This window comes from Colletotrichum destructivum, chromosome 10 (assembly GCF_034447905.1).
Source record: "Colletotrichum destructivum chromosome 10, complete sequence".
Lineage (NCBI taxonomy): Eukaryota > Fungi > Ascomycota > Sordariomycetes > Glomerellales > Glomerellaceae > Colletotrichum > Colletotrichum destructivum.
In genome coordinates this window covers 2,667,614-2,689,477 of record NC_085905.1, presented here as the reverse complement: position 1 = coordinate 2,689,477, position 21,864 = coordinate 2,667,614, and the positions used below count along the sequence as shown (strand labels likewise).

Sequence of the window (21,864 nt, the reverse complement as noted above, 5' to 3'; positions counted from 1 at the left end):
CAAGCTCACACTCCTTTCCAGTCAACCTACACATACCACTCATCGCCATGAAGAACCAAAACATCTCCCTGCACCGTCTCCAAGCCGCTGCTGTTGCCTTCCTGTCCCTCCGTGGCGCGGCAGCCGAGAAGGTCTTCTGCGTCGACGCAAACAACAAAGTCGTCGCCATCCCCAGCTGCGATAACGCAGCCCCTGGCACCTTTTTCGTGTTCGCCAGCGACGAAGAGCATCCCGTCCGCAGCACCGTCAACCCAAAGACCGTCGACCTACACGACAGCGCCATCTTTACCGACCGGATTCAAGCCAGACTTCACCACGAAGTCGGATCGCGGGAACTGAAATCTGGCGGCTTCGGCAAGCGAGTATGCGATAGTAACGGCGGTAGTGCCGGCGGTAGTACCGGCGGTGGTCACGGCGGTGGCTACGGCTCATGAGCCGAAGGCCCCGGTCGTTACGTTGGCTGTGGGAAGAATACATCATGGGCACAATGTGGTTTAATACTCAACTTAGTAGCTTCATAAGACAGAGCCAGTGGAATTGCCATTAGACGGTCGTTTCACCGTCGTGGTTTTGCATCAGTACCAACAAACTGGCTAAACCAGTGCACATGAAATGAGGTTTATTGACTATTAAAATTCTATTCATAGTGCGACCTGATGTTGGTGAATAATGACTATCCATTGACACAGTAACCTGGTCACCTCAGATAGTGAGACTTGAGTTGAACTGAACCGTCGATCTGGGGTATATGAACGCCTCCTTCATTATCTTTTTATCTATTATTTGGCGGGATTTGAGAAACGGGACAACTGGCCAAGATCCTCAAACATTTTGGGTCATGTTCATCCGATCAAACGGCGATACCTCACTTGGCTTGGAGTTTACGAAGCCATTGGGTGGCCTGGTGAGAGTCATGACTACTTTCCATCTACACATTAGCAACATCACCAGGCTTTTGTTTGTGTTAGTTCCGAGACCTCGGGGTTTTATTAGAAGATCAGTTCCAGGTTTACCTAATGCTCTGTAGTTATATGAAGTCCACATTGATGAGCAGCGTAGCTGGCTAGTCGATCAGGTCACTGAGGAGACAAGGCCAAGTTCCTCGCGATGCCTCCCGCCACACCCCTTGATAAGTGCGTGCAGAGGTAGCGGTGGAATCACACGTGGTCAATAATCACACAGCAATCCCCATAGGTCCTCGCCTCTGGTGCGGTGGTAATCTACATGTTCCTAGCAAGAGTACTGCCTCAAGTCCGTTCCCCCTTTTTTTGGTATCGGCCCTCCGCATTCCTCTCTTCAAACTTTTGCCGCACTCTCATCATAAGTCATGTGAAACGCCATCGTTTTCCTAATAGCCCTTCGGTCCTCCGCTTCCTCGCTCGGGGTTCTCACATGCCTCGCGTCCGTCGTCGTCGCCGCCGGCAAGATGTACTCCTCACTCGTGTCGTCCCCGGCCTTGGGCTTGGCTTGCACGCTCGTCAGGTGGATGCCGGTCTTCTCCTCGCGGCCCTGGTACGGGTGCCAGTCGTTGCGGCTCGTGCCGGCGTGGATGAAGGCGCTGCTGTTTGTGCGCGGGGCGGACTTGATGTTGTAGCTCCCGGCGCTTGAGCCCTGCTTGGAGGCAAAATAGGACGGGAAGATGTAGGTCAGGGGGAGGCGGCACATGGGCAGACAGGCGCAGATGATGGCGACGTTGTCTTCGACGAGGGTCCAGAGGGTAGAGGCGATATCGACTATGGCAAGTCGTGGTCAGCATCTTGCTCCAGGAGACGGACGGGTGCGAGGAGTCTCATGTGCGACTTACATGTGGTGTCCGGGCTAGTGGTAGAGAAGTCCAGTGTCGTCATACGCAGGATGCTCGTGATGGTGACGAACAAACCCAGGGCAAAGACAACCATGAGGGCTCTCTTTTGGTTGATGGGAAGCTTCGACTTCCACAAGACGTGCTGGGGTAGCGCCATGATGAGGATGTCGGTGGCGATGGAAAATCCAGCGTTGGCGTACCAGTTCATCGTCAAGCTGATGCAGGTGCCGGGGATGGACTTGTCCCATGCGCGGGGGATGGGAGTGCATTGCCAGATGGACGAAGCCGACGTAGCCACCATGTACGCCAGGATGATGCTGAGTAGGATGTAGCATAGGATCCTAAAGTACCGTTGCACGAAGATGCGCAGGTAGAGGAGCAGGATCGAGGCTTTGGTAAGGTTGATGGTGATCTTGTAGAAGATCTGGGCCACATAGAAGAGCTGACTGATGGTTAGGTGGTACTCCAAGGGGAGATGAAATATCTTAACAACAAGTTGGACTCACCTTGAGTGTCATCAGCCTGTTCGGCTTGGAGAGATTCTTAATATGCTGACCGAAACCAAACTCGCAAGAAATCATCATCAGGACTGACACGGTCAGGCAGCAGAACTGAGAGGCTGCTGTCAGTGGGCATTCCAAGTTTACGAAGCCAGATTTAGAACTTACGAACGAGAACAGGATCGTCCAGTCATCCCAGCCCAAGCCAGATCTCATCTTGATCCGTGACCAGAACCGAATGCCCACAAAGATGGGCGTCAGGACGAAGAAGACGATGGCGGGCACCTGGACCATGAGCGCGTTGCTCTCGCCAGGTAGGTTTCCCTCGACCATGGCGAAGGGCGTGGCTGATCGAAACACACACAGAGACGTCTGGCTGGTCTAAGGAGGTCGTAGACCTCGAGGGGTCAAAAATCCCGTGGGCGAGACACACTGGAGATTGCAATGGAGGTGGACGGCGATCAAGGGAGAATCCGACAGACCGGGACGGCGGGACGGAGGGGAGGGCCCCACGAACGGTTATATGTTCATGTCCTAGGCTTTTGGGTTTCCCTCAAGCAACCCTTTCCCACTCGGTGGCTTATGGAAAGGGAGAACCCGTCCGTCAGCCCGAAATGCTCGGCAGTGTCAAGATGGTGCAATTTTCATTGGACGGCATAAAAAAGTGTGCGTAAGTACCTACAGAGAGAGAAGAGAAGAGACCATCCGGCCGCCCACCCACCCACACCCTCCTCTTCCTTCTGCCAGGCACCCGGCCTGTAACGTTCTCCTTCCCGCTTCTGTAGCGGAAAACCGAGAGTGCGGGTGGCGTGTGGACGGACGTGACAGTGTGCAGACTGCTGCAGAGATGGCGGAAGGGGGGGCCGGGTTCCCTGCATCAGCGCCACAGGAGGGCGAGGGTGAGAGAGAACTTGAAGAAAGGGAGAGTGAGTGAGAGACAGAAAGGTGGACCTCACATACATGGGCCATCGAGGGACGAACGGGGGTCCAGATGGGGGCCAGATGGAGGGTACATCGTAGGGTGGGTGGGTAGGACTGCGACTAAGTTAGGAAACGGCCGTGGAACAAGATTGCGGACCGCGAGACGTGCGAGGAAACATGCTCCGGGTCATTGTTTTGGCAGCCAAGGAAGAGGTGGTGGTGGTGGTGGTGGTGGAAGAGGAGGAGGGAGGAGTCGACGATGGTGGTCACCGCGGAGATGGTGAGCAAGAAGAGACGGGCATGCTTCGCCCATCGATGTGCCCGCCGGGACCAAGTTCTGGGCCGTCCTCTACATCCTCCACTGTACAACGTTCGATTCTGGCGCATCAAAAGTTTCGGCGTCATTCTCGGCGACTACAGGTATGGACGACAAGGCAAGGTGAAGGCTTATACTGTCGAGGACAGTGTGTAGTGACAGAGACAGAGACTGGGAGAGTACATACAACAGTAGACAGAACCTTCTCGGGAGTTCGCCGGGAGCTTGCGTATGCAAACCCGTTGAGGCGGAAGTTTCAAAGAGGAGGGCGGTTGACTTTTCGACCCAGCAAGGGCAAAAGCGCATGGAGGTTGTAGATTACGACACCCAAAAGCAGACGTGCGACGAACGTGTTCCTGGCGAGGATGATCCAGGCACAAATGCTCTCTGCATCATGTATTGCCTTGCTGTCCAGGGTACTCGTTCGCCTGCATCCGACCTACCGCAGACAATCTGGGCATCGGGCTGCGGTACCAGACGGGTTAGCTCTTGTTTTCCCCCCTCAAGGATTTGTCCATCACCATTCTCACAAGAGAAATGAGGCGCAGAGCATCCCGAGGGATCGATCCATAACGGGCCCGGTTTCACTAACCTCGCGGACGGCGGACGCTGTCTTGTTTTTCCCCCATCGTCTGTTTCTCCTCCCAGACTCTCCCCCAGGGCTGACGACTGCAAAGTGGTCCAGGCTTATCGGCTCATCAGATGGGCGGGGAGAGGGCCCATGAGGGGTTGTGTTAGTTGTGTGGACTGAAGCGGAGTTCCAACTTGGGGGGGGAACTCCCACATCTGCTGATGAGAGCCAATCCCGCCAGTGGCTCTTTTGCAGAAGCCAAGGACAAACTCCCCTGTCTGCTCGGGACGGAATCATCTCGTTGATGAGTCCATGAGACACACAGAATTCCGGGAGCCATCTCTGTTGCGGGGGGCGTGCTGTGGCCGCTTCGATATTGCGCCCCTATTGAATATCATGGTCCAGTGCAACACACCAGAGGGGGGGTATCTTCCAGCTCTTGAAGGCCCCAACCCCCCTTCTCGAGACATGCCATTCCGTGTGTTACTTGGAACCCGCCATCGAAATTCTTGCCGAAAGTCTGCAGTTCATTTTGGGTAAACTGGAGGTGCATACAACCATCGGACAGGTTCGTTTAAAGTTCCCGTAGCATCCGGAGGCCCGTCTTGTCTGTGCTCGACGATGGACCCCGTCCCCGTTGTGATTAGGGCCCCAAATATCACCATAATGAAATTCAATTCATTCCGCCTTGTGGGCCGTGGCGTGGTCGCTTTGTGGGCGGGCGGGACGTAATTGTAGACCAGACATGGATGAGGGCTGGAGGGAGGGTGGGTGATGGCGCCAACGCTTGATTCCTCCTTGTACCCGCTCCCTCCCGGCCACATCTTGCTTCCCTTTGGCGGAAGAGGCGTCCGTTCTCCTAGCGACATAGATCTTGCATCCGAAGCTAGCTCAGTTTCCATAGTTGGAAGCGTGGCGAGGTGGTATTTCGACTGGACTTGGCGAGCAGAAGGTTCACCTACGCGTAATCTCGTTGTGTTCATCTCTGGCTTGGCCACCGAGATGCGTCCATGAAGTCACCTCGATGAAGCTCTCGGTCAGTGGCATCGAGCTTCCTCTCTGGGCAGCGATGGGGATGGCCGCCGGATGGTTTGCGCGGATTGCCCCCCCAGGTGATGGAGCTTGGCATTACACGTTCCTTCAGCCCTTTTCCCTGTGAAAATATGCGGCATTCAGGGCTTCAAGGTCTGGACCCGTCTTCATCGGGCCATCCTCCCACAGACAGCAGTTCTTTACCGTCAGTATGAGACAGATAACGAGCCTCAGGTGGAAATACCCTAGTCATCACCAACACAAGAGCAAGCACCGAGTCCCCCATCATCGATCTGCTGTCCAAACCAGTACAGAATACGCCACAGACATCACTGTCCCCGGCGGCACGGGCTGCGCTGTTCCTTAACCCTCCTTCTGAGGCATTTTCCCATCTTTTCTCCCCTCCACCCCATCTTCCGTTGGAGAAGCAGAACGGTGGCCCGGCCTCGGGTAGCCGGGATGGAGCGCTAAAGATGCGGGAACCCTGGTCGTCTGCCCCGGCTTGGAAATGAGCTTGCTGCAGTCTAAATCGAAAAAGGCTGCTGGTCGTCCACGCGATGTCACGATGACCTGGGAGGTTTTTGCCCATCAGGAAAAAGAAGAGAAGAAAAAAAAGGCCCTCTCTCCCAAAAACAGCCCGGCCCCGAGCGGATGAGGAGCCGAAGGAATACGAGCAATGGTTCCTGATGGTTCCCGGGCTGGTTATCAGCAGGGGCAGTTTCACGTTGACCACACGTTGACCACCTACTTACTGACTGGCATCCAGATGTCTGCCTCGTAGACAAACGATAGGGGGCTTTTTGTCCAGTTCGTCGTACGGGTAAAGGCAACGTCGTCGGACTGTGCAGTCTTGCATTAGTTGCTGCAACCTTCATCTGCAACATGCACCAAGTGTGATGAAGAAATCCATTGATGGGGAATTCAAGACTTGTGTAACACTCTCTACTCTCTCCATGCTCGCCCTCCGAGTCTTCCTCTGTCTCGACTGTCCAACGCACGTCGATAAGAAGACACAGCCCCCCCTCCTCGAAGCTGCTTAGGGTACTAACAGACTGCGTTCTCGCCAAGAACATGGATTACCAGAGACCTGCCTTTTTGTACAAGACATCCCAGCAGTGTGCGCTCGCATGCCCTCTCCTTCTGTCACCAACACCGAAAACGCTCTTGGCCCCCCCTGCAGCCTTCCCTCACGTCCCGTTATTCCCGGCCGACGAGCTCTGTTGCCAGCCATTAGTGCCTTTCAGACTCTCAGTCAATGATCTCAACATGCTTCCCCAGACCGGGGCTTGGCCGGGGGTCGCGCGCACATCAAGACCGTGTTGAACCAACAGAGTCGGAAGCGATGCTACACTGCTCAGTCCTCCTCCACGTGTTCGCTTTTTGAAGCGTGGGCATACGCTAGTGTGCTTCCACCAACCAGTGGCCAACTATGCTGTCATGCACAGGTCGACTGGGTGGCAGAGAGACAGACGTATTAACAGAGGTGGCACAACTCATCTGGAGCCCTCTCATCTGTGATCTGAGGGAAACCCCCCGCCGAAGAAAGCCGAGCGCGAGGCCGGGCCGGGTCCGTATCCTCAAGTAATCTTCGGCTCGGACGGCGCAGCATCCAACACGAACCATCGACGAGGGTGTGGGGAGCGAGCATTTCTTCGCCAGCGGAGCCGAGAAGCTGCCCGACCCACTGGCGCGGAAATTAGAACGATGGAACCGGCCACTGAAGACGAAGCTATTTGGTATGGATCTCGCCTTGCTGCGGCCAGAAAGAGGCACGGCGTCATGAACCTGCTTCTGTCTTACTCCTAGTCCTATGGGCCTTGACCTTGTTCTCCTCCCTCCCTGTGAGGCGCTCCCCTCCTCCCCTCCCCCTTCTCCATTTCCCGTGCAGCTATGCCATGCATACCCACCATGGGCTCCAACACACGCAGGTGGTTATTGTTGTTGGTGGTGTTGGTTCCTAGCTAACCCATCGTTTTTTCTCGGTGTTGTGATATAAACAAGACGCGCCCAATCCCATCCTAGGCTCAAAGTCTAATACATCATGTCCCCTCGCACGCACCAGAAGCTGGCACTTTGCTCGTAAACGTCTACGGGGTTCTCTTGTCTAACTCTCGGCTGTGTGTGTTTGTCATCAAAGGTACGAATAGGCAATCTCTCCCTTCATGTTATGTTCATCTCAATCCTTCTTCGTCCGAAGCTCCCTCCTGCGTGGTGGGGAGCACCACTTCAGCATCCAGAGGCTTTTGTCTTACTCTCATTCCATCATGAAGTGCCCAGCATTTCAACAGAGATCGGGGCTACTCGCCTCCATCGTCTTGACGATTATCATGCACAAACACTTCATCACAATGCCTCATCTCGTCTTACCTCTCGCGCATAGCTAACCCTCCTTCCCCCCACCCAAAGGGGTCCGTCAGTCACAATGAAGGTCCTCTCCCTCCTCACCACCCTCGCCGCGGCGGGCGTCGCGTTCGTGTCCGCCCAGGGCGTCATCGACGACAACTCCGAGTCGTTCCCCGAAGACCTCAACGGCTCCAATTTCACGTACCCGTGGCCCGTGAAGCTGTACAGGTTCACCTCGCAGCTGCAGCAGCTCGAGATGGCCTTCATGGACGTCGAGCCCAAGTGCAAGCCCAACGGCAAGACGGCCGTCCTCTTCCACGGCAAGAACTTTTGCGGCCCGACCTGGGAGACCACCATCCGCGTCCTCGCCCAGTCCGGCTACCGCGTCATCGCCCCGGACCAGGTCGGCTTCTGCAAGTCGTCCAAGCCCGAGCGCTACCAGTTCTCGCTGCAGCAGTTCGCCACCAACACCAACGGCCTGCTCCGGACCCTCGGCATCGAGAGCGCCACCGTCATGGGCCACTCGCTCGGCGGCATGCTCACCACCCGCTACGGCCTCATGTTCCCCGACCAGGTCGACGAGATGGTCCTCGTCAACCCCGTCGGCCTCGAGGACTACAAGGCCCTCGGCGTCCCCTACCTCCCCATCGACGACAACTACAAGACGGAGCTCGCCAGCTCCTACGCCTCCATCAAGGGCTACGAGCAGGCCACCTACTACGTCGGCGAGTGGAAGGACGAGTACGACACCTGGGTCAACATGCTCGTCAACATCTACAAGGGCTCCAAGGCCGACACCTACGCCCTCAACCAGGCCCAGATCGTCGACCTCGTCCTCACCCAGCCCGTCAGCTGGGAGTTCCCCCTCGTCAAGCCGCGCACCCTGCTCCTCATCGGCGAGAAGGACAACACCGCCATCGGCAAGCAGTGGTCGCCCCCGGACGTCGCCGCCAAGCTGGGCAACTTCGCCGCCCTCGGCCCGGCCGTCGCGGCTCAGATCCCCAACGCCACGCTGCACACCTTCCCCGCCCTGGGCCACGCGCCCCAGATCTCCCACCCCGAGGAGTTCCACGACGCTCTCGTCGCCTGGTTGTCGAAATAGGTTGTGGCAGGAGGCGGTAGTGTGCGGGTGATGCATCGTACACACGACAGGGGAGACACTGTTCGGAAAACCATGATATGACCTTGCAATGGCTGTACATACTCAAAATGACTTCTTCCACGTCGTGAACACTAGACTCGGATACATTCCCTTTCCAATTGTTGTTCCAAGTCTGAATTTCTACTTGTGCCCAAGCGAACGATGTATGTGTGTGCGTGATTGAGCCTGTATATCCCAAACACCACATCGCATACTGACAAGCCTCAGCCTACATGGAGGAGGCGTCGGTAAGCATTAGCTTGCATACCAGCTGTGAATCTTATTCGCAGACCGAAGCTATTGCAGACCAGATTTTGGCAGTAGCCAATCGCAAACCACCAAGTCACCGCCATCACTTCACTGCGCAAATGCCCAGGATCACAGGCAACCAGCAGCATAAGATTCCGGCATGGTCCAATCAGACAAGTCACCAGGAATGAGTGCGCTGAAAATTACATATACGACAATCATCCGCACCAACACAGCCTGATGCAAACGATTCATCATCCGCCCCAACTTTCTGACTGATCCCTCGATATTCTACTTTTCAAGGCTTGTCCTTCGGCCAGGTGAAACCCTTTTCGCTTTTCTTTTGGGGTCAAAGTACAGTCTGCAAGTCTTCTCTGCCTATCTCGGACCAACACCTACCAACATGTCTTCCCGCCGCAGCGCCATGTTCAAGGAGGAGGAATGGGCGCGTGTCCAGCCGATCATCCGCAAGCTTTACCTCCTCGAGGACAAGAGTCTCAAGGATGTCATCATCATACTGAGCACACTCCACGGCTTTCGTCCAAGGTTAGTTTGTTTCCTCGGGGGCCTCGAGCTTCCCAAGGCCGCATGCGACAGCCGGGCTGACGAGATCATTGCAGCAAGGCCCAGTTGGAATCGAAACTCAAGCAATGGCACATGGCCAAGAACATGACGAGCATGGAGTGGAAGCACGTCGACACGAGGATACGCAAGCGACGCCTCCATGGCAAGGAGAGCAAGGTCTATCTGTCAGGTATTCCGCTGCGTCCTGCGACTGTTGAGAAGGCGAGAGGCCGCCATTCCTTCGAGTCTACCCTCGACAGAGTCAAAGGAAGTAAGTTGCTTGTAGCTCTCTCGGAAATCTTTTCTGCAAGACACTTCAAGGACTGACTGTCTGTATCACTCACAACAGAGGCGCCACCTTCACCAGAAGATCTGTCCTTGATCATCCGCACCCCATCCCCGCCGGCAGAGGTACAAATATGGAATACACACAACATTCCCTGGCTACTCGCAACAAAATTCTTCAGAGGTATGCATCATATACACAAATCTTGTTATCTTACGTTGCTTGATGCTAACTACATCATCGCTCAGTGTTCACCCTTGGGACGATCCTCCAAGCTCGCCTCAGCATTCGTTTCCCAGTCGAACAGCTGTTTTCTCTTGTTCTCGAAGATCATCCCAAGCTTTCCTGTCACACTAGCAAGCTTCAGTACACAATGCGATCGCTTGCATTGATTATGCCCGCAACGCACCAGGAACATCACGTATTTCGTGCTGAAAGCCTTCTCCTATCCCCGTTGTTGTCGGCTAGCATAACTTCGGAGTCATTCGAGCTTCTCTTTTTCCTTCTATCCAACAATTTTCTGACCGGTGCATACGCTTTCGAAGACCGGAAAAAGCAGTATGCAGTAATCGGATTGCTACTGGACATGGTTCAAAGATTTCGCGTTCTGGATTTATTCAGAACGCAACCGTTCGCAACGCTTCCATTAAGCTTGCAGTCAGCCTTGAACCGTCTTTTCAAACAAGCCGTTCAGAGACAAGAGCTCAATCTCGTACGCCAGCTGCTTCAAGTAGGTGTTGATGTCAACCAATACCTATATGTTATGACTTGCGGCTCGCTTCCTTTCATTGCGTGCAGGGCAATCGAATACGCGGTACTGGTGTACGACACGGCGTTGATGAAAACCCTCAGCGATTTCGGAGCCGATTCTCGGTTCGGAAATATGAACATGATTCTCTGGGCATTGTGGAGGCGGAAGAGATATGCCTCGGCCTCAGAACGTTCTATTGTCTACATTCTATCGAACTGCAACTTGCGCCCGGAGAATCACCAAGGGGCTGGTCTAATTGATGCAACATGTCAAGCAATTGGGTCAGATATGGCTTGTTCAGTCTCTGAGCAAACCATCGGGTTCCTCCGTGTCTATTTTCGAAAGCCAGCATCGGTATTGAGCTTACTGGTCGCGGCGGTCAAGTCAAACAGCATGTTTACGTTGGATTTATTATCAGAAAACCGCCATCTTCTCAACATCTCAAACAGCCTGGGAGAGATGCCTTTGAATGCAGCTGTGTGCACGGGTCTTCGTCGAGTAGTAAACCACCTGCTACAGTTGGGAGTCGACCTCAATCCACCACCGATACGGGCTGGTAAAGATCTGGTCTTCGCCTCGCCCCTCCAATGCGCTGCTTGTTTTGCCGACATCAATGGCATTCGTCAGCTTGTAGATGCAGGAGCTGATATCAACTTGTGCCACTCTTCCACTGCAATCTATAACCTCCCCGCATCAATGAAAGTCGAGGATTCGTTCCATGTTGACGGATTCTCAATGGGTTATCTAGGGAAAACCGCTCTACAAGCGGCCATACATGGCAGGAATACAGATGCGGCACTGTTCCTGCTGGCTGCCGGTGCAAAGCTAGTGGGCGGAGAGTTAGCTCTGGCTATCCGTTCTCGCCAACAAAGTATTATCAATGCGGTTCTGGCAAAGGGAGCCTCATTAAGAGATGCCACAGATACTGAATGTGGTTCAGTTCTTGAGGCAGCTGTTCTGACAGAAGACGTCGATTTGATTTCATGGATCATCGAAGCCAACCCCCAAGCCGTCGACGAACTGGCTTTGTCGGCTGCCATTTTTGTCGCAAAGACTACTTCGAACCTCACCACCATCCGCTACCTTGTGGCGGAGTATGCGAAAAAACCAGCGTCCAATGATCTATGGCTAGGAACAACCATAACCCTAGCAGCGCAGCTAGGTTTACATGAGATTTCGGAGCTTATGTTGACTTCCGGTCTGCATCCAACAACGTGTTGCCGTGCCGACTCACTTCACCCACCTCCACCTCCAGATTGGGGGTTTCCACGTCAGATACGCATGCCTATTGATTATCTCCGTTGGCGTAGGATCATCCAGCAGAACGATGCCCCTTCTCTGTCTCTGATCAATGGCGCAATGAAGAACGGACAGTTGGAGTATCTCGAACTATTGCTACAACATGGCTATCAGGCGCCCGAGTTCGTGGATACGCTACCCCGAATGGATGCAAACCTTGAATTTCTCCAAACACTTCACAAGCATGGAAGCAGGATGACCTCTCGACTTCTCTCAAACTCTATAGAATACGGCTATGATCAGATCACCCAGTGGATCTTATCGCTAAATATGGATCTTGCTGCAACTATACACGACGACGAATTAAAAACTGTGCCTTTTATGAGAACACCGTTGCAAGCCGCGGCAGAGAAAGGAGACATCACTTTGCTCGAAAGACTCAGTACACTAGGTGCCAACATCAACGATCCCCCAGCGAGGTGGGGTGGGGTCACGGCACTCCAAGCTGCTTCTATCCAAGGGTACTATGGTCTCGTGAAAAGATTGCTGGACTTGCAAGCAGATCCTAATGCACCGGGAGCAGTCATCTATGGCCGAACAGCGCTGGAAGGAGCGGCCGAACATGGGAGGTTGGACGTGGTGCAACTACTTCTCAATTCGGGGGTCGAGACCTGTGGCAGCGGCCGCCGTCATTATGTTCGAGCCATCGAGTTCGCTCGTAGAGAGTGTCACCATATTGTTTTGAAGCTTCTCAGGTCCCACCGGCCTTGGACCGAAGCAGACCAGGAGCTTCTCGAGGACGAAACTCTTCTGAATCCTGACCAGACTCCAGAAGGTATCGCAGAGCGGCGCAGAGAGCTCGAGGGACACATATCTCAGGCAACAAATGATGACGAGACCAGCGGTTACGAAACTAGCGAGTATGAAGACAGCGAGTACGAAGACAGTGAGTACGAAAATAGTGAAAACGAAACCAGCGACGATGAAGCCATCAACGATAACGCGGAAGAGGCGAGCCTCAATCGCCTTCCAGCTCCAACTCTTGAGGAAACCAGGGAGGTTCTACGGATCAATGACGAGACCCCGGTTCTACCCGGGGACGCCATCTGGGCAGAAGCATACGAGAATTGGTCTTCGGAGTTCCCTTGGTCAATGGAATAAGGACGGCGTACCGGCGATTGTATTTTCTCAATTCACTTTTTGTCTTTGTCCTCCTTCAGTCAAATCCCATCACGAGGAGCCCATCAATCCTTCGGGCCGACGCCAAACTCGCCCGTCTCGTACAGACTCCCGACCGTGACGCCCCTCTTCTCGGCCACCATGCCCATCAGCTGCTGCGCGGCGTCCTTCATCTCGTTGTACTCGCGCAGCAGCTTGACGTGCCGCGCGACGACCGCTGAGGCCTCCTCGAAATCTCTGCGCGAGAGTATGAGTCAGTAAGAAAAAGTCTTTGGATAATAATCTGAGACTTTAGAGAACTCTTTCTCATCAAAAAGAGAGCCGTAAACAATGCTGTTGACTTACTTATCTTTTTTCTGTGTCATTTTTGCATCGTTTCCATTTCCGTTTATGTACTGAGTGGCTTGATGCAAAGATTCGGTGCGTCTTTCATCGCCAGTCTCCTGAACATTGCAACGGACGGTAGTGGAATCCATGGCATTAATCGAATGGATATCATGTGTTGCTGTGCTGGTTGAAGGCAAAGACATGTTACTTCTTAATCCTCATCGCTCTCGAGGCTGTCATCGGACATGAGTGTGAAGTCAAAGCACAGACCACCCGCCTTCCGTCAACAAACAGCACAGAGAGAGGAAGGATTCATGAAGGCTTAAACCGCAGCAGGAATTGCCGGGCTTTAGAAACCTAAAGTAAAAAGAAACTTTAGGCGCGGCGAGAACCTTGCGACAATACAACCGGAGCAAACGATCGCTCATGCTCTAAACCAATCCAAGTCACAGAGGGGGAAAAAGAAAAAAGTAAACGATCTTGAGAAGGCAAAAGACTTGGACGATCAGGGAATCGAACCCTGGACCTACCGCATGCTAAGCGGTCATTATACCACTAAACCAATCGCCCGTTGTTGAAAGGGAAGCCTTTTGGTAAACTCATGTAGCGACAACACCAAATCCGCGCATGATGCAACGGGGCCTACTCCGAGCTGCAAAATGAGCCTCCCCTTCCTTCTCTCCTGCGACAGCCAGACGGTGACATGCTCCAGCTGGGGGCGTATCACATGAAAGATGCCGCGCAGCATCAATCTCAACGAGGCGCTGCTGCACCATGGCGACGTTCTGTCACGAATTGGTGCACCTTACCTACGTTTTGGGAAGCAGCCTCAGTAATTTCGCATTCCATAACGGCCACGATTGCACAGCTGGTCGTGCATTCGTATCGGGAAACCGACGAGCTCCCCGGCGGGCATCTCCCCCAAACGGACGAGTTCACGTAGGATAGGGCGCACGAAACGCGTCGGATTCGCGAACTTGTCACGTCGCCCCGGTGAGCTGGCGTGGGGTGGACAGCCCGGCTGTCGGTCTCGTGAGCGAGATGATATGGCGGCCAGCTGGAGGAAGACCGCACAATATGCTCCGCTACTACGACGTTCACGCCCACATCCTCACCCAACACTGCTACACGCTGCATCTCACATAGCGTCATCCATCGTCACTCGTCACCACTGGTGCCATCATCACTGCTTCGCCCTCATCTTCACGTAGCTCATCCGCGCACACAAACTTCTATGTGAATGCAATGCAATTTCTTCTCTAGACACAAGACGCCTCGCCAAGGTTCCCTCCCAAATGCCGTGGTATACTCCTTTTTTTCTCTTCATCTTCATACTCTTCTCTTCCTGTCCATCTCTCTTCGAAGATCGCCTCATCTGGGAGCAATGGCTGTTCTACTAGGGAAACGCGGGTTTTGGCAAGGAGAAAACAAAAAAGATATAGAGACCAAGAGGAGGGGAACATAATCGGTCGGGTTTTGTGTTGTTGAAGTGATATCAATTCCCATAATAATCAGAAGCCAGAGAACCCCATTTTTGCAGTAAAACCACCGTCATTACAAGCAAGCCCATTGGACATGAATCATCGTTTGATTGTGTGTTGTTGTTGGTGACTTATTGCGAGTAGAAGGGGGTGGTTGAACCGGACCGAAAACACCGAGTACGGCGGCGCGGGGGGGCGGGCGGGTAAGTGAACAGGACGAAGGCTTTCCGTAGAATAATGTCTCTCGACTCACTCGGAAGAAAACCAACACTGTCCTCCTCTCCGGTTCCCCCCCGAAATCATCTTTTGTTTTCCCCTTCCAATGACCAGCCCATTGTGTGCCATCAGCAAATGAAGAAATTTCCCTTATGAACCGCCCACGCCAATCTAATGAGGAAACGCGAGGAAGAGGACAGAAATGCGCGAGAAATCACCCTCCGGGTCTTTTGTAAAAAACTTCAGACTACCGCGGGGGATGGTGGTGGGGGCGGCGTGGCGGCCAACGGGGAATAAAGCCCTCCTCGTTCCTCCTCCTCCTCCGTCCACCTGCAGCAACCCAAGTTACAATCGAAGGGGACTTGTCGGCCACGTTTAGTAGCCGAAGGCCTCGAGGGCCTGCGCCGTCTTCTGGTCGACCTTGGCGTTCTTCTTCGCGTCGGTGAGCTGGCGCTGAGCGACCTTCTTGCGCTCGTAGTAGGCGGCACCCTTCGCCTTGCGGCGCTCCTCGAGTCTGTATGTATGTCAGTATATGACAACGCGGATGGTCGGAGAGCCACAGTATAGTGACCCGTGGAGAAAACCCACCTGGCAACGACGTCCTGGTACTTCCAGCCGACCTCGTGGGAGAGACGGCCAACGGTGCAGTACTTGCGGCCGGGCTGCAGTCTCAGGACACGGAGGGCCTGGGGAACGACCATCTTCTTCTGCTTGTCGTAGGGAGGGGGAACACCCTCGAAGACCTTGAGGCGCTCAAGGGCGGCGGCACCACGAGCGGTCTTGTGGGGGATCATGCCACGGACGGTCTTGTAGAAGATTCTCGACGGGGCGCGGAAGTGGAAGGGACCTAGTTCGTAAGGTCAGACATTTGAATGTCCTCGAGTTGATATCTCATCTAGGAGACAGAGCAGAGCCCGGATTTATATGTATGTGTTGGCTTACCACCGCGAGTCGGGTTGTAACGGGTCATCTTGCGCAGGTAGGCGTGGTACTTGACTATAGCCATTCATCAGTATTGGTTCGATTCGGGTCGGCAGTGCCCCCAGTCTCATCGGTTTCCGCCATCGTGTGTTCTCGATGTGTATAGCTTCCTCCTCTTGATGGACTGGGTGCGATGGTTGTAGATGGGAATCGACATACGCTTGGCGCGGAAGAACTCGCCAGAGATGTTGAGGGCCTCGGTGCGGACAACGACGATCTTCTGGCCGTTGAGAAGCTGCTTGGCCACGATGGAGGCAAGACGACCAAGGAGATGGCCCTTGCCGTCAATGACGACCTGCGAAGAGAATCCGAGTCAGCGATCTGTGTGTCCATGTTCATGATCCCGCGGTCGGCGATGGGCGAGCTGATTCGGATGTATGTCGAGGCAGGCGGTCGAGTCGGAACGAGCGACAGCGACAGGCAGGACGGTCGTGGTCGAGTGTATCGCAGTCCATCGCACATCGCAGGTTCCCAGCTCGACTGCCCGCCGGCGCACAAACACACCGGATATCGAAATCCACCATCGTCGAACGCCCGCGGGTTTCCGTCCAAAACCGCCCGACGGAATGGAATTGCACGCTGCAAGAACTCACCACCGACTCGAAAGACGACATCGTTCCTGTTCCTTGAAATCTGAAAAGAAGGAAAAGGGTGAGGGGGTATCAAATCTCTGGGCGAAGGTCGGGTGCCTCTGTAGAGATCTGGAGTGCTGCCGTTGGGGTTAGTATTGTCGGAGGGTGAGTTTTGCAAAGAGGTCGTCGCGACAATCTTGAAATTCGGGGGGCACACTGGGCTGGGTTTCCGGGCAGGAATTTAGACGGCGCACACACAAAATGCCCCAATGGCACGGCTGGAACGACAAATGCGCTAGCCATGTTGGGCAAGGCGCTTTCTGCCACAAGCGAGGGTTCGATGTGGGGCCTCAGGCAGCTTAGGGCTGGAAAGACCTACCTACCAGAATCGACACTGGCGGACTGTCTTCACCTTGCTGACTCACCTCGGTCTGTCTACACTGAACGGGACTGACTGGCGGGGCTCCATGTCGGTACCGCGGCCGGCCAAACACCGATCGGCGGGTTTCACCTTGACGGTCACCAGAATCGACACGGAAAAGTCACAGCCACAACAGACACGCCGATAAACTTGTTGACTAAGCCGACGACGTCAAAGTCCACTGCGCGCCAAACTGGGATCATCCCCACGGACCAGGCCTCGCCGCGCAAACGTCACTCTGCAGCCCTGCTTGGACGGCGACTGGCAACGAAGCTATCCCAGGCCGCCTCAGATGTACGGGTGTCATGTGCGCATTGCTTGGAGTGAAGATCCCAGAAACTTGGGCTGCTTTTGCCATTCCTGTCTACGACGCCTCTCTCGGCCTGTCCCCCTACATCCTGGGATTTTTGTTTAATGCAGTCCATCTCTCTCTCGCTGCTCAGATCTTCGGCATATCGTAGCAAACACAAATTCCCTAGCCTGACTACCGTTCTCAACGCATCCGCTTTCTGCGACATGCCTCTAGATGCAAGTTTCGCTGTGATTAAAAAAAAGTGCAGTCCAACTGGAATAAAAGCCTCCGAATACGCTCTCATCTAGAAAAGAAGTCGGCCGGTCCTTGCAACCAAGTCATGTCGTACAAAACATGGGCACGCGATGTCAGATATCCTCCTCAGTTGTGAAGTCTTGCGTCGAGACGCCTCAGCACATCCTGCACATCTTGAACCAGTGCCTTCCTCTTGGCTCTGGCATCCGGGTCACCTTCTGTCTCGACCTCGTCGAGTTTCAAGAGCACGTGCTGCATCGTCGTCTCGGACAACTTGCGGTGTTCGTCGACTCTCTTCTTGGAATCCGTAGGGGGCGAGGCAATGTAGTCCTCACAAGGCTTGCGCAGGTCCGCGTCGAACTTGGCAGCGATGGCGTCGAGCTTCGCGTGAGGGCCGGTAGCCTGGCCGCTCGGGGACGACGGTCGCTGGCCGTCCTGGGCGGGCACGCCAAGATTTGAGGCGCTGTCGCGCGGGCTCGTGTTGCTGCTGCGCTTCTTGGACTTGCGACCCTTCTTCTTACTGCGGCGCTTCTTTCCGTCGTCGGTGCCGCCAGTGCTGCCCACGGTGCTGGCGCCGTCGCCGGCCACGACGACCATCTCCTCGTCCGAGTCATCGCTGCTGTCGGCGTCGACCTCGCCGTCCGGCAGCACCACCATGACTTCGCTATTATTCTTGACGCCGTAGTCGCGAACTGGCGCGGCGGGCTCCTTCAGCTGGCGGCCCTTGTAGAGGAGCTTGGTGCGGCGTACGCGGCGGTCCGACAGCTCGAGCATGACACCGACGCGGTCTCGGACGTCGCGAACGCGCAGCTTGCCGTCGCCAATGGCGTACGCGGGGAAGTGGGCGGGATAGGTGACTCCCTTGTTCTTGATGAGCAGCACATCGTCTTCGGGGACGGCACTGCCGCGGGTTCGGGGCTGGTGGGCGTATGATCTCGTGGGGACGGAGCTTCCCAAGGGGGCGGACTGGAGGTCTTCGGTGGTGATGTAGCTAAAGTCTTCGTCGGTGACGTCGGGCACACCGCTCAGGGTGGACGAGTAGGGGGATACCTGATCCCGATTCGTGGACCAGCCGTATCGAGACATGGTGAAGGGCACGGCTAGTAGAATGCAGGCGATGGTGGTGTAGAGGATGAGGTTCGGGTCGATGCCGGTGGTGTCGGAGACGTACTGGGAGTAGTTGGCGATAACGTTGGCCAGGCTGGCAATGGACTTGTCGAGATAGACTTGGAAGGTGGTGGGCAATAGTGCGGTGATGTTGGAAAGGGCACCAGAAGATGCCAGAAAAGGCTGACTGGAAGCCACCTTGGCGGAAGTAGGCGGTCCTTAAAGCTAAGGACGCTGTACCGGGGGAAAGAAAAAGTGGGAAGGGAAAGGAAGGGGGTGGAGGGGGAGAGGAGGAAAAGGTGAGGCAAGGGCGACGACGACGATGGTAGCGATTCGTATCGTGCGTCACGGGTGGTGGTTTGGCGGGACGGGGAGAGGGGGGTGGGATGAACGTGGGGATGCCCTCGTCTGTATTTTTTTCCCGACTCGCGGGGTTGGAAGATCAGGCCGTTCTGCAGTAACGCAACGACGCACAGCGCAAGCTCTGCTTAGGTCCTTTAGGTCCTTGGGAGGGCTCGATTTGACTGATCTGATGCAGTAAAGCGGGTTGGGGGCCTGGTGTCGGCGAGACTTGCGTGGACGATCACTGGCCTGGGTCAAGGATGCAGGTGGTGGCGTATGGTGAGGCTTTCGAAAGAAGACTGAGAAGAATGGCAATGCGCTGTCGAGCTTCTTGGGGGATGGGAAGTAAGGGTGAGCAGGCGGCGGGCAGGCAGGGATGCGGCTGTCTGCGCGTGGTGCGTGTGTGTCACTGTGTGTGTGTTTGTGTGTGTGGTGTTTGGTGGGCAGAGCTGCAGTTGTAAGAGACGAGAGAGGTGGCCCTATGGGACGGGAATCGGGAGGATGACGGCAGAAAGTCGGGGACGATGGCGCGTCGTGAGTGGCCACTGGTGGTGTCGACAAGGCGAAATGGAGTATGGATGTGGGATGTGGAGGGAGGAGGATGTTCTGGAAAACCGGGAAAGGCAGAGGAGGCCGTAGTCATTACCCGGGCCGGTGGACGGCGGCTTATTTTTATTAGTACGTGGCCTCGACTCGAAACAAAAGCAGGATGAACGATCTCACCCGGCTGACGGCAGCAAGCTATTTACGTGCAATTAACAATAGTCAGAGAGCCTTTGGAAACCGATTTGGTGAAAACAACACAAGAATCAGTGCCTGCCATTACTACTTCTAGACGATTCCATCTTCCAACGCGTATTCAACTGGTTGAGGGCATCCTGCTGTTAGGTAATTCTCAGCATATACTTTTTGTACATGATACGACAGCGACTCGGGGAAAGCCAGCGTGGCAAACGGCAGCAGGAACTGGGGTAAAGAAAGTCCTTTAGGTGTCCCAATGGTTAGGCGAGCAACCGAGGCAGGGCGGTTGGGAGCATTAGAACCATGATTACAGGCGCAGGGGGGCACTGGAACCAACACCAACCCAGCTGCTGCTGCTGCTGCGCGCAGCCTGCATCGTGAACCTCGCAACGTGCAAACATGCGCTGCGCCGCGTGGATGATGCCCGAGGACGGACCCGTCGGGCGCTAGGCGCGGGTATCTGGAGACTGCGAGTGATTCGGATAGATCGGTCCCTCCTCGCCCTGTACAGCTGCAACACCCAGTCACATGATACAGCGGTCGTACGTTTTGTCTGTAGGCATTGGGCGAGGAGAGGAGAGGAATCTGAGGGAGATACCATGATCACCAAGGATGGGAGGTACTGCACTGGACCTAGGCATCTGTATCTGTGTTGTACATCTGTTCCAGGCTGTTCCAGGGTCCAGTCCTTCCTTATCTTATCGCTGCCTTCATTGCTTATCTCATCCCATCCCATCCAAGCTTGCCCGAACCTTGCCGCCGTCAGCATGAGCTTATTCGCCTGTCTAGTCCCTTCCACACCAGGTAAAGACAATTTGTAGTTACTCTCTGTCGATTCTCAGTCCACAGGTTGTTCAGTGTTTGCAACAGCAGAGACGTGTCGCGGGGCATTGGTCTGAGTTGTCTTTCCAGCTGACAAACAGCAGTCGTCTTTCTGATGTAAACCTGCGTCTTCCATAAACCAGCGCCACAAGCTCACTCAGCCCATCCCAGCTCACCTCGGTCTCACACTGACCGCCTGCTTATCAAATCACCCAGGCTTTCCCATTCCATTAAAAAAAAACCGCCCCCGTCTCAGACAGGTTAGAGCGCGGCGTTCTGCCGTGCGTTTTCCAGAAAAATTGTCCATTTCCAATCCCCGATTGCATCATCCACTCGGCGCCGACTCGCCCACCACAATCGTCTGTCTCTGTAGCAAGTCCTGTCCTGCGCATCTAAACAACCCCTCGCGGTGCACTGTACCCAATTTGTCCACCTACCTAAGTAGCCTACACAAGTACTGGGTACCCCCTCCCACTGACAAATACCCCACCACTCTCCCCTTATCCGTCCTTGTCCCCGTCCCCGGCTGTACCGTATTTATATCATCACCACCCCTCCACCCCTCCTTCGCCGTCTCTCCCCTCCCCGAAATGGCATTCCTCTTTAGACGCCTCTTCTCCTCCGCCCAGACATCACCCGCAAACATGGCCGCCACCAAGCAGAAAGTCCAGCAGCTCATCGACGACAACAAGGTCGTCATCTTCTCCAAGTCGTACTGCCCCTACTGTCGCCAGACAAAGTCCACTCTCGACGAGCTCAACACCGACTACACCGTCCTCGAGCTCGACCAGATTGGTGAGTTGCTCCTTTCGCCATTTCTTTCCCTTTGCCTATCCTCCCCCGCCGTCATCGCAAGGGCGCGCGCATAGAATTACCTTTCGGATCGCATACTAACCGGTCGCAGACGACGGCAGCGCCATCCAGGACGCCCTCCAGGAGATCACCGGCCAGCGCTCCGTCCCCAACTCCTTCATCGCCCAGAAGCACATTGGCGGCAACTCGGACCTGCAGAACCTGCTCAAGGGCGGCAAGCTCGAGAACCTCCTCAAGGAGGCCGGCGCCCTCAAGGCGTAAGGCAAAAACACCTTCCCGCCCTTGTCGTTGTTGTTCGATGGGATAGAAGGCAGTCGCACAGCAGATAATGAGACGCTGACTGACGGGCGCGTCGCCATCAAAAAAGAAGGCCGTCCAAGCTGTAGCTCAACGATGCTGTAAGCCGTATTGGATTGGGAGGAGCGCGGGCATGTCGAGATACCACCGCAGGTCATGGGATAGAGACCTGCGGCGCCTAGAACGTCTCCAATACAAACGATTTCCATAAAACATGTGACAATAACCGCCTTGACTTAGTCATCTTGTTCAGGCGTCGCCCCGTGAGGTTGGGAAGCTGTCTGCGACTGCTGAGACAGCC

The 21,864-nt window shown here is 54.9% G+C and overlaps 9 protein-coding genes across 9 annotated transcripts; 5 read left to right on the top strand and 4 right to left on the bottom strand.

The window, feature by feature from the left end:
- Positions 1-47: 47 nt before the first annotated feature.
- On the top strand, positions 48-434 carry CDEST_15108 (uncharacterized protein; the record flags this gene model as incomplete). Its single annotated transcript, XM_062931264.1, has 1 exon — positions 48-434. One exon carries the CDS (start codon positions 48-50, stop codon positions 432-434), a length of 387 nt encoding a protein of 128 aa, XP_062787315.1.
- Positions 435-1,203: 769 nt separating this feature from the next.
- Positions 1,204-2,919, bottom strand: CDEST_15107 (uncharacterized protein). The gene is made up of 4 exons (XM_062931263.1): positions 2,473-2,919; positions 2,311-2,415; positions 1,805-2,246; positions 1,204-1,733 (listed from the first exon to the last, which is right to left on the bottom strand). Exons 1-4 carry the CDS (start codon positions 2,635-2,637, stop codon positions 1,297-1,299), a joined length of 1,149 nt encoding a protein of 382 aa, XP_062787314.1. The 5' UTR covers positions 2,638-2,919; the 3' UTR covers positions 1,204-1,296.
- A 565-nt stretch (positions 2,920-3,484) lies between these two features.
- Positions 3,485-4,082, top strand: CDEST_15106 (uncharacterized protein; the record flags this gene model as incomplete). Its single annotated transcript, XM_062931262.1, has 2 exons — positions 3,485-3,645; positions 3,698-4,082. The coding sequence occupies 2 exons, from the start codon at positions 3,485-3,487 to the stop codon at positions 4,080-4,082; spliced, it is 546 nt and encodes a 181-aa protein (XP_062787313.1).
- A 3,040-nt stretch (positions 4,083-7,122) lies between these two features.
- Positions 7,123-8,758, top strand: CDEST_15105 (Putative alpha/beta hydrolase-1). Its single transcript, XM_062931261.1, has 2 exons — positions 7,123-7,281; positions 7,551-8,758. Exon 2 carries the CDS (start codon positions 7,567-7,569, stop codon positions 8,587-8,589), a length of 1,023 nt encoding a protein of 340 aa, XP_062787312.1. The 5' UTR covers positions 7,123-7,281; positions 7,551-7,566; the 3' UTR covers positions 8,590-8,758.
- A 522-nt stretch (positions 8,759-9,280) lies between these two features.
- On the top strand, positions 9,281-12,879 carry CDEST_15104 (Putative Clr5 domain, ankyrin repeat-containing domain superfamily; the record flags this gene model as incomplete). The annotated part of the gene is made up of 4 exons (XM_062931260.1): positions 9,281-9,423; positions 9,498-9,712; positions 9,791-9,910; positions 9,976-12,879. 4 exons carry the CDS (start codon positions 9,281-9,283, stop codon positions 12,876-12,878), a joined length of 3,381 nt encoding a protein of 1,126 aa, XP_062787311.1. The 3' UTR covers position 12,879.
- A 1-nt stretch (position 12,880) lies between these two features.
- Positions 12,881-13,507, bottom strand: CDEST_15103 (Putative DNA repair protein, Swi5). Its single transcript, XM_062931259.1, has 2 exons — positions 13,242-13,507; positions 12,881-13,133 (listed from the first exon to the last, which is right to left on the bottom strand). Exons 1-2 carry the CDS (start codon positions 13,424-13,426, stop codon positions 12,962-12,964), a joined length of 357 nt encoding a protein of 118 aa, XP_062787310.1. The 5' UTR covers positions 13,427-13,507; the 3' UTR covers positions 12,881-12,961.
- A 1,448-nt stretch (positions 13,508-14,955) lies between these two features.
- CDEST_15102 (Putative large ribosomal subunit protein uL13) lies at positions 14,956-16,676 on the bottom strand. Its single transcript, XM_062931258.1, has 5 exons — positions 16,495-16,676; positions 16,061-16,196; positions 15,863-15,916; positions 15,509-15,767; positions 14,956-15,434 (listed from the first exon to the last, which is right to left on the bottom strand). The coding sequence occupies exons 1-5, from the start codon at positions 16,513-16,515 to the stop codon at positions 15,296-15,298; spliced, it is 609 nt and encodes a 202-aa protein (XP_062787309.1). The 5' UTR covers positions 16,516-16,676; the 3' UTR covers positions 14,956-15,295.
- Positions 16,677-17,434: 758 nt separating this feature from the next.
- Positions 17,435-19,577, bottom strand: CDEST_15101 (Putative Ubiquitin-like domain, BAG domain, Ubiquitin-like domain superfamily). The gene has a single exon (XM_062931257.1). It carries the CDS (start codon positions 18,525-18,527, stop codon positions 17,568-17,570), a length of 960 nt encoding a protein of 319 aa, XP_062787308.1. The 5' UTR covers positions 18,528-19,577; the 3' UTR covers positions 17,435-17,567.
- Positions 19,578-20,964: 1,387 nt separating this feature from the next.
- On the top strand, positions 20,965-21,795 carry CDEST_15100 (Putative glutaredoxin, thioredoxin, Thioredoxin-like superfamily). Its single transcript, XM_062931256.1, has 2 exons — positions 20,965-21,248; positions 21,358-21,795. Exons 1-2 carry the CDS (start codon positions 21,044-21,046, stop codon positions 21,525-21,527), a joined length of 375 nt encoding a protein of 124 aa, XP_062787307.1. The 5' UTR covers positions 20,965-21,043; the 3' UTR covers positions 21,528-21,795.
- The last annotated feature ends 69 nt before the right edge of the window (positions 21,796-21,864 follow it).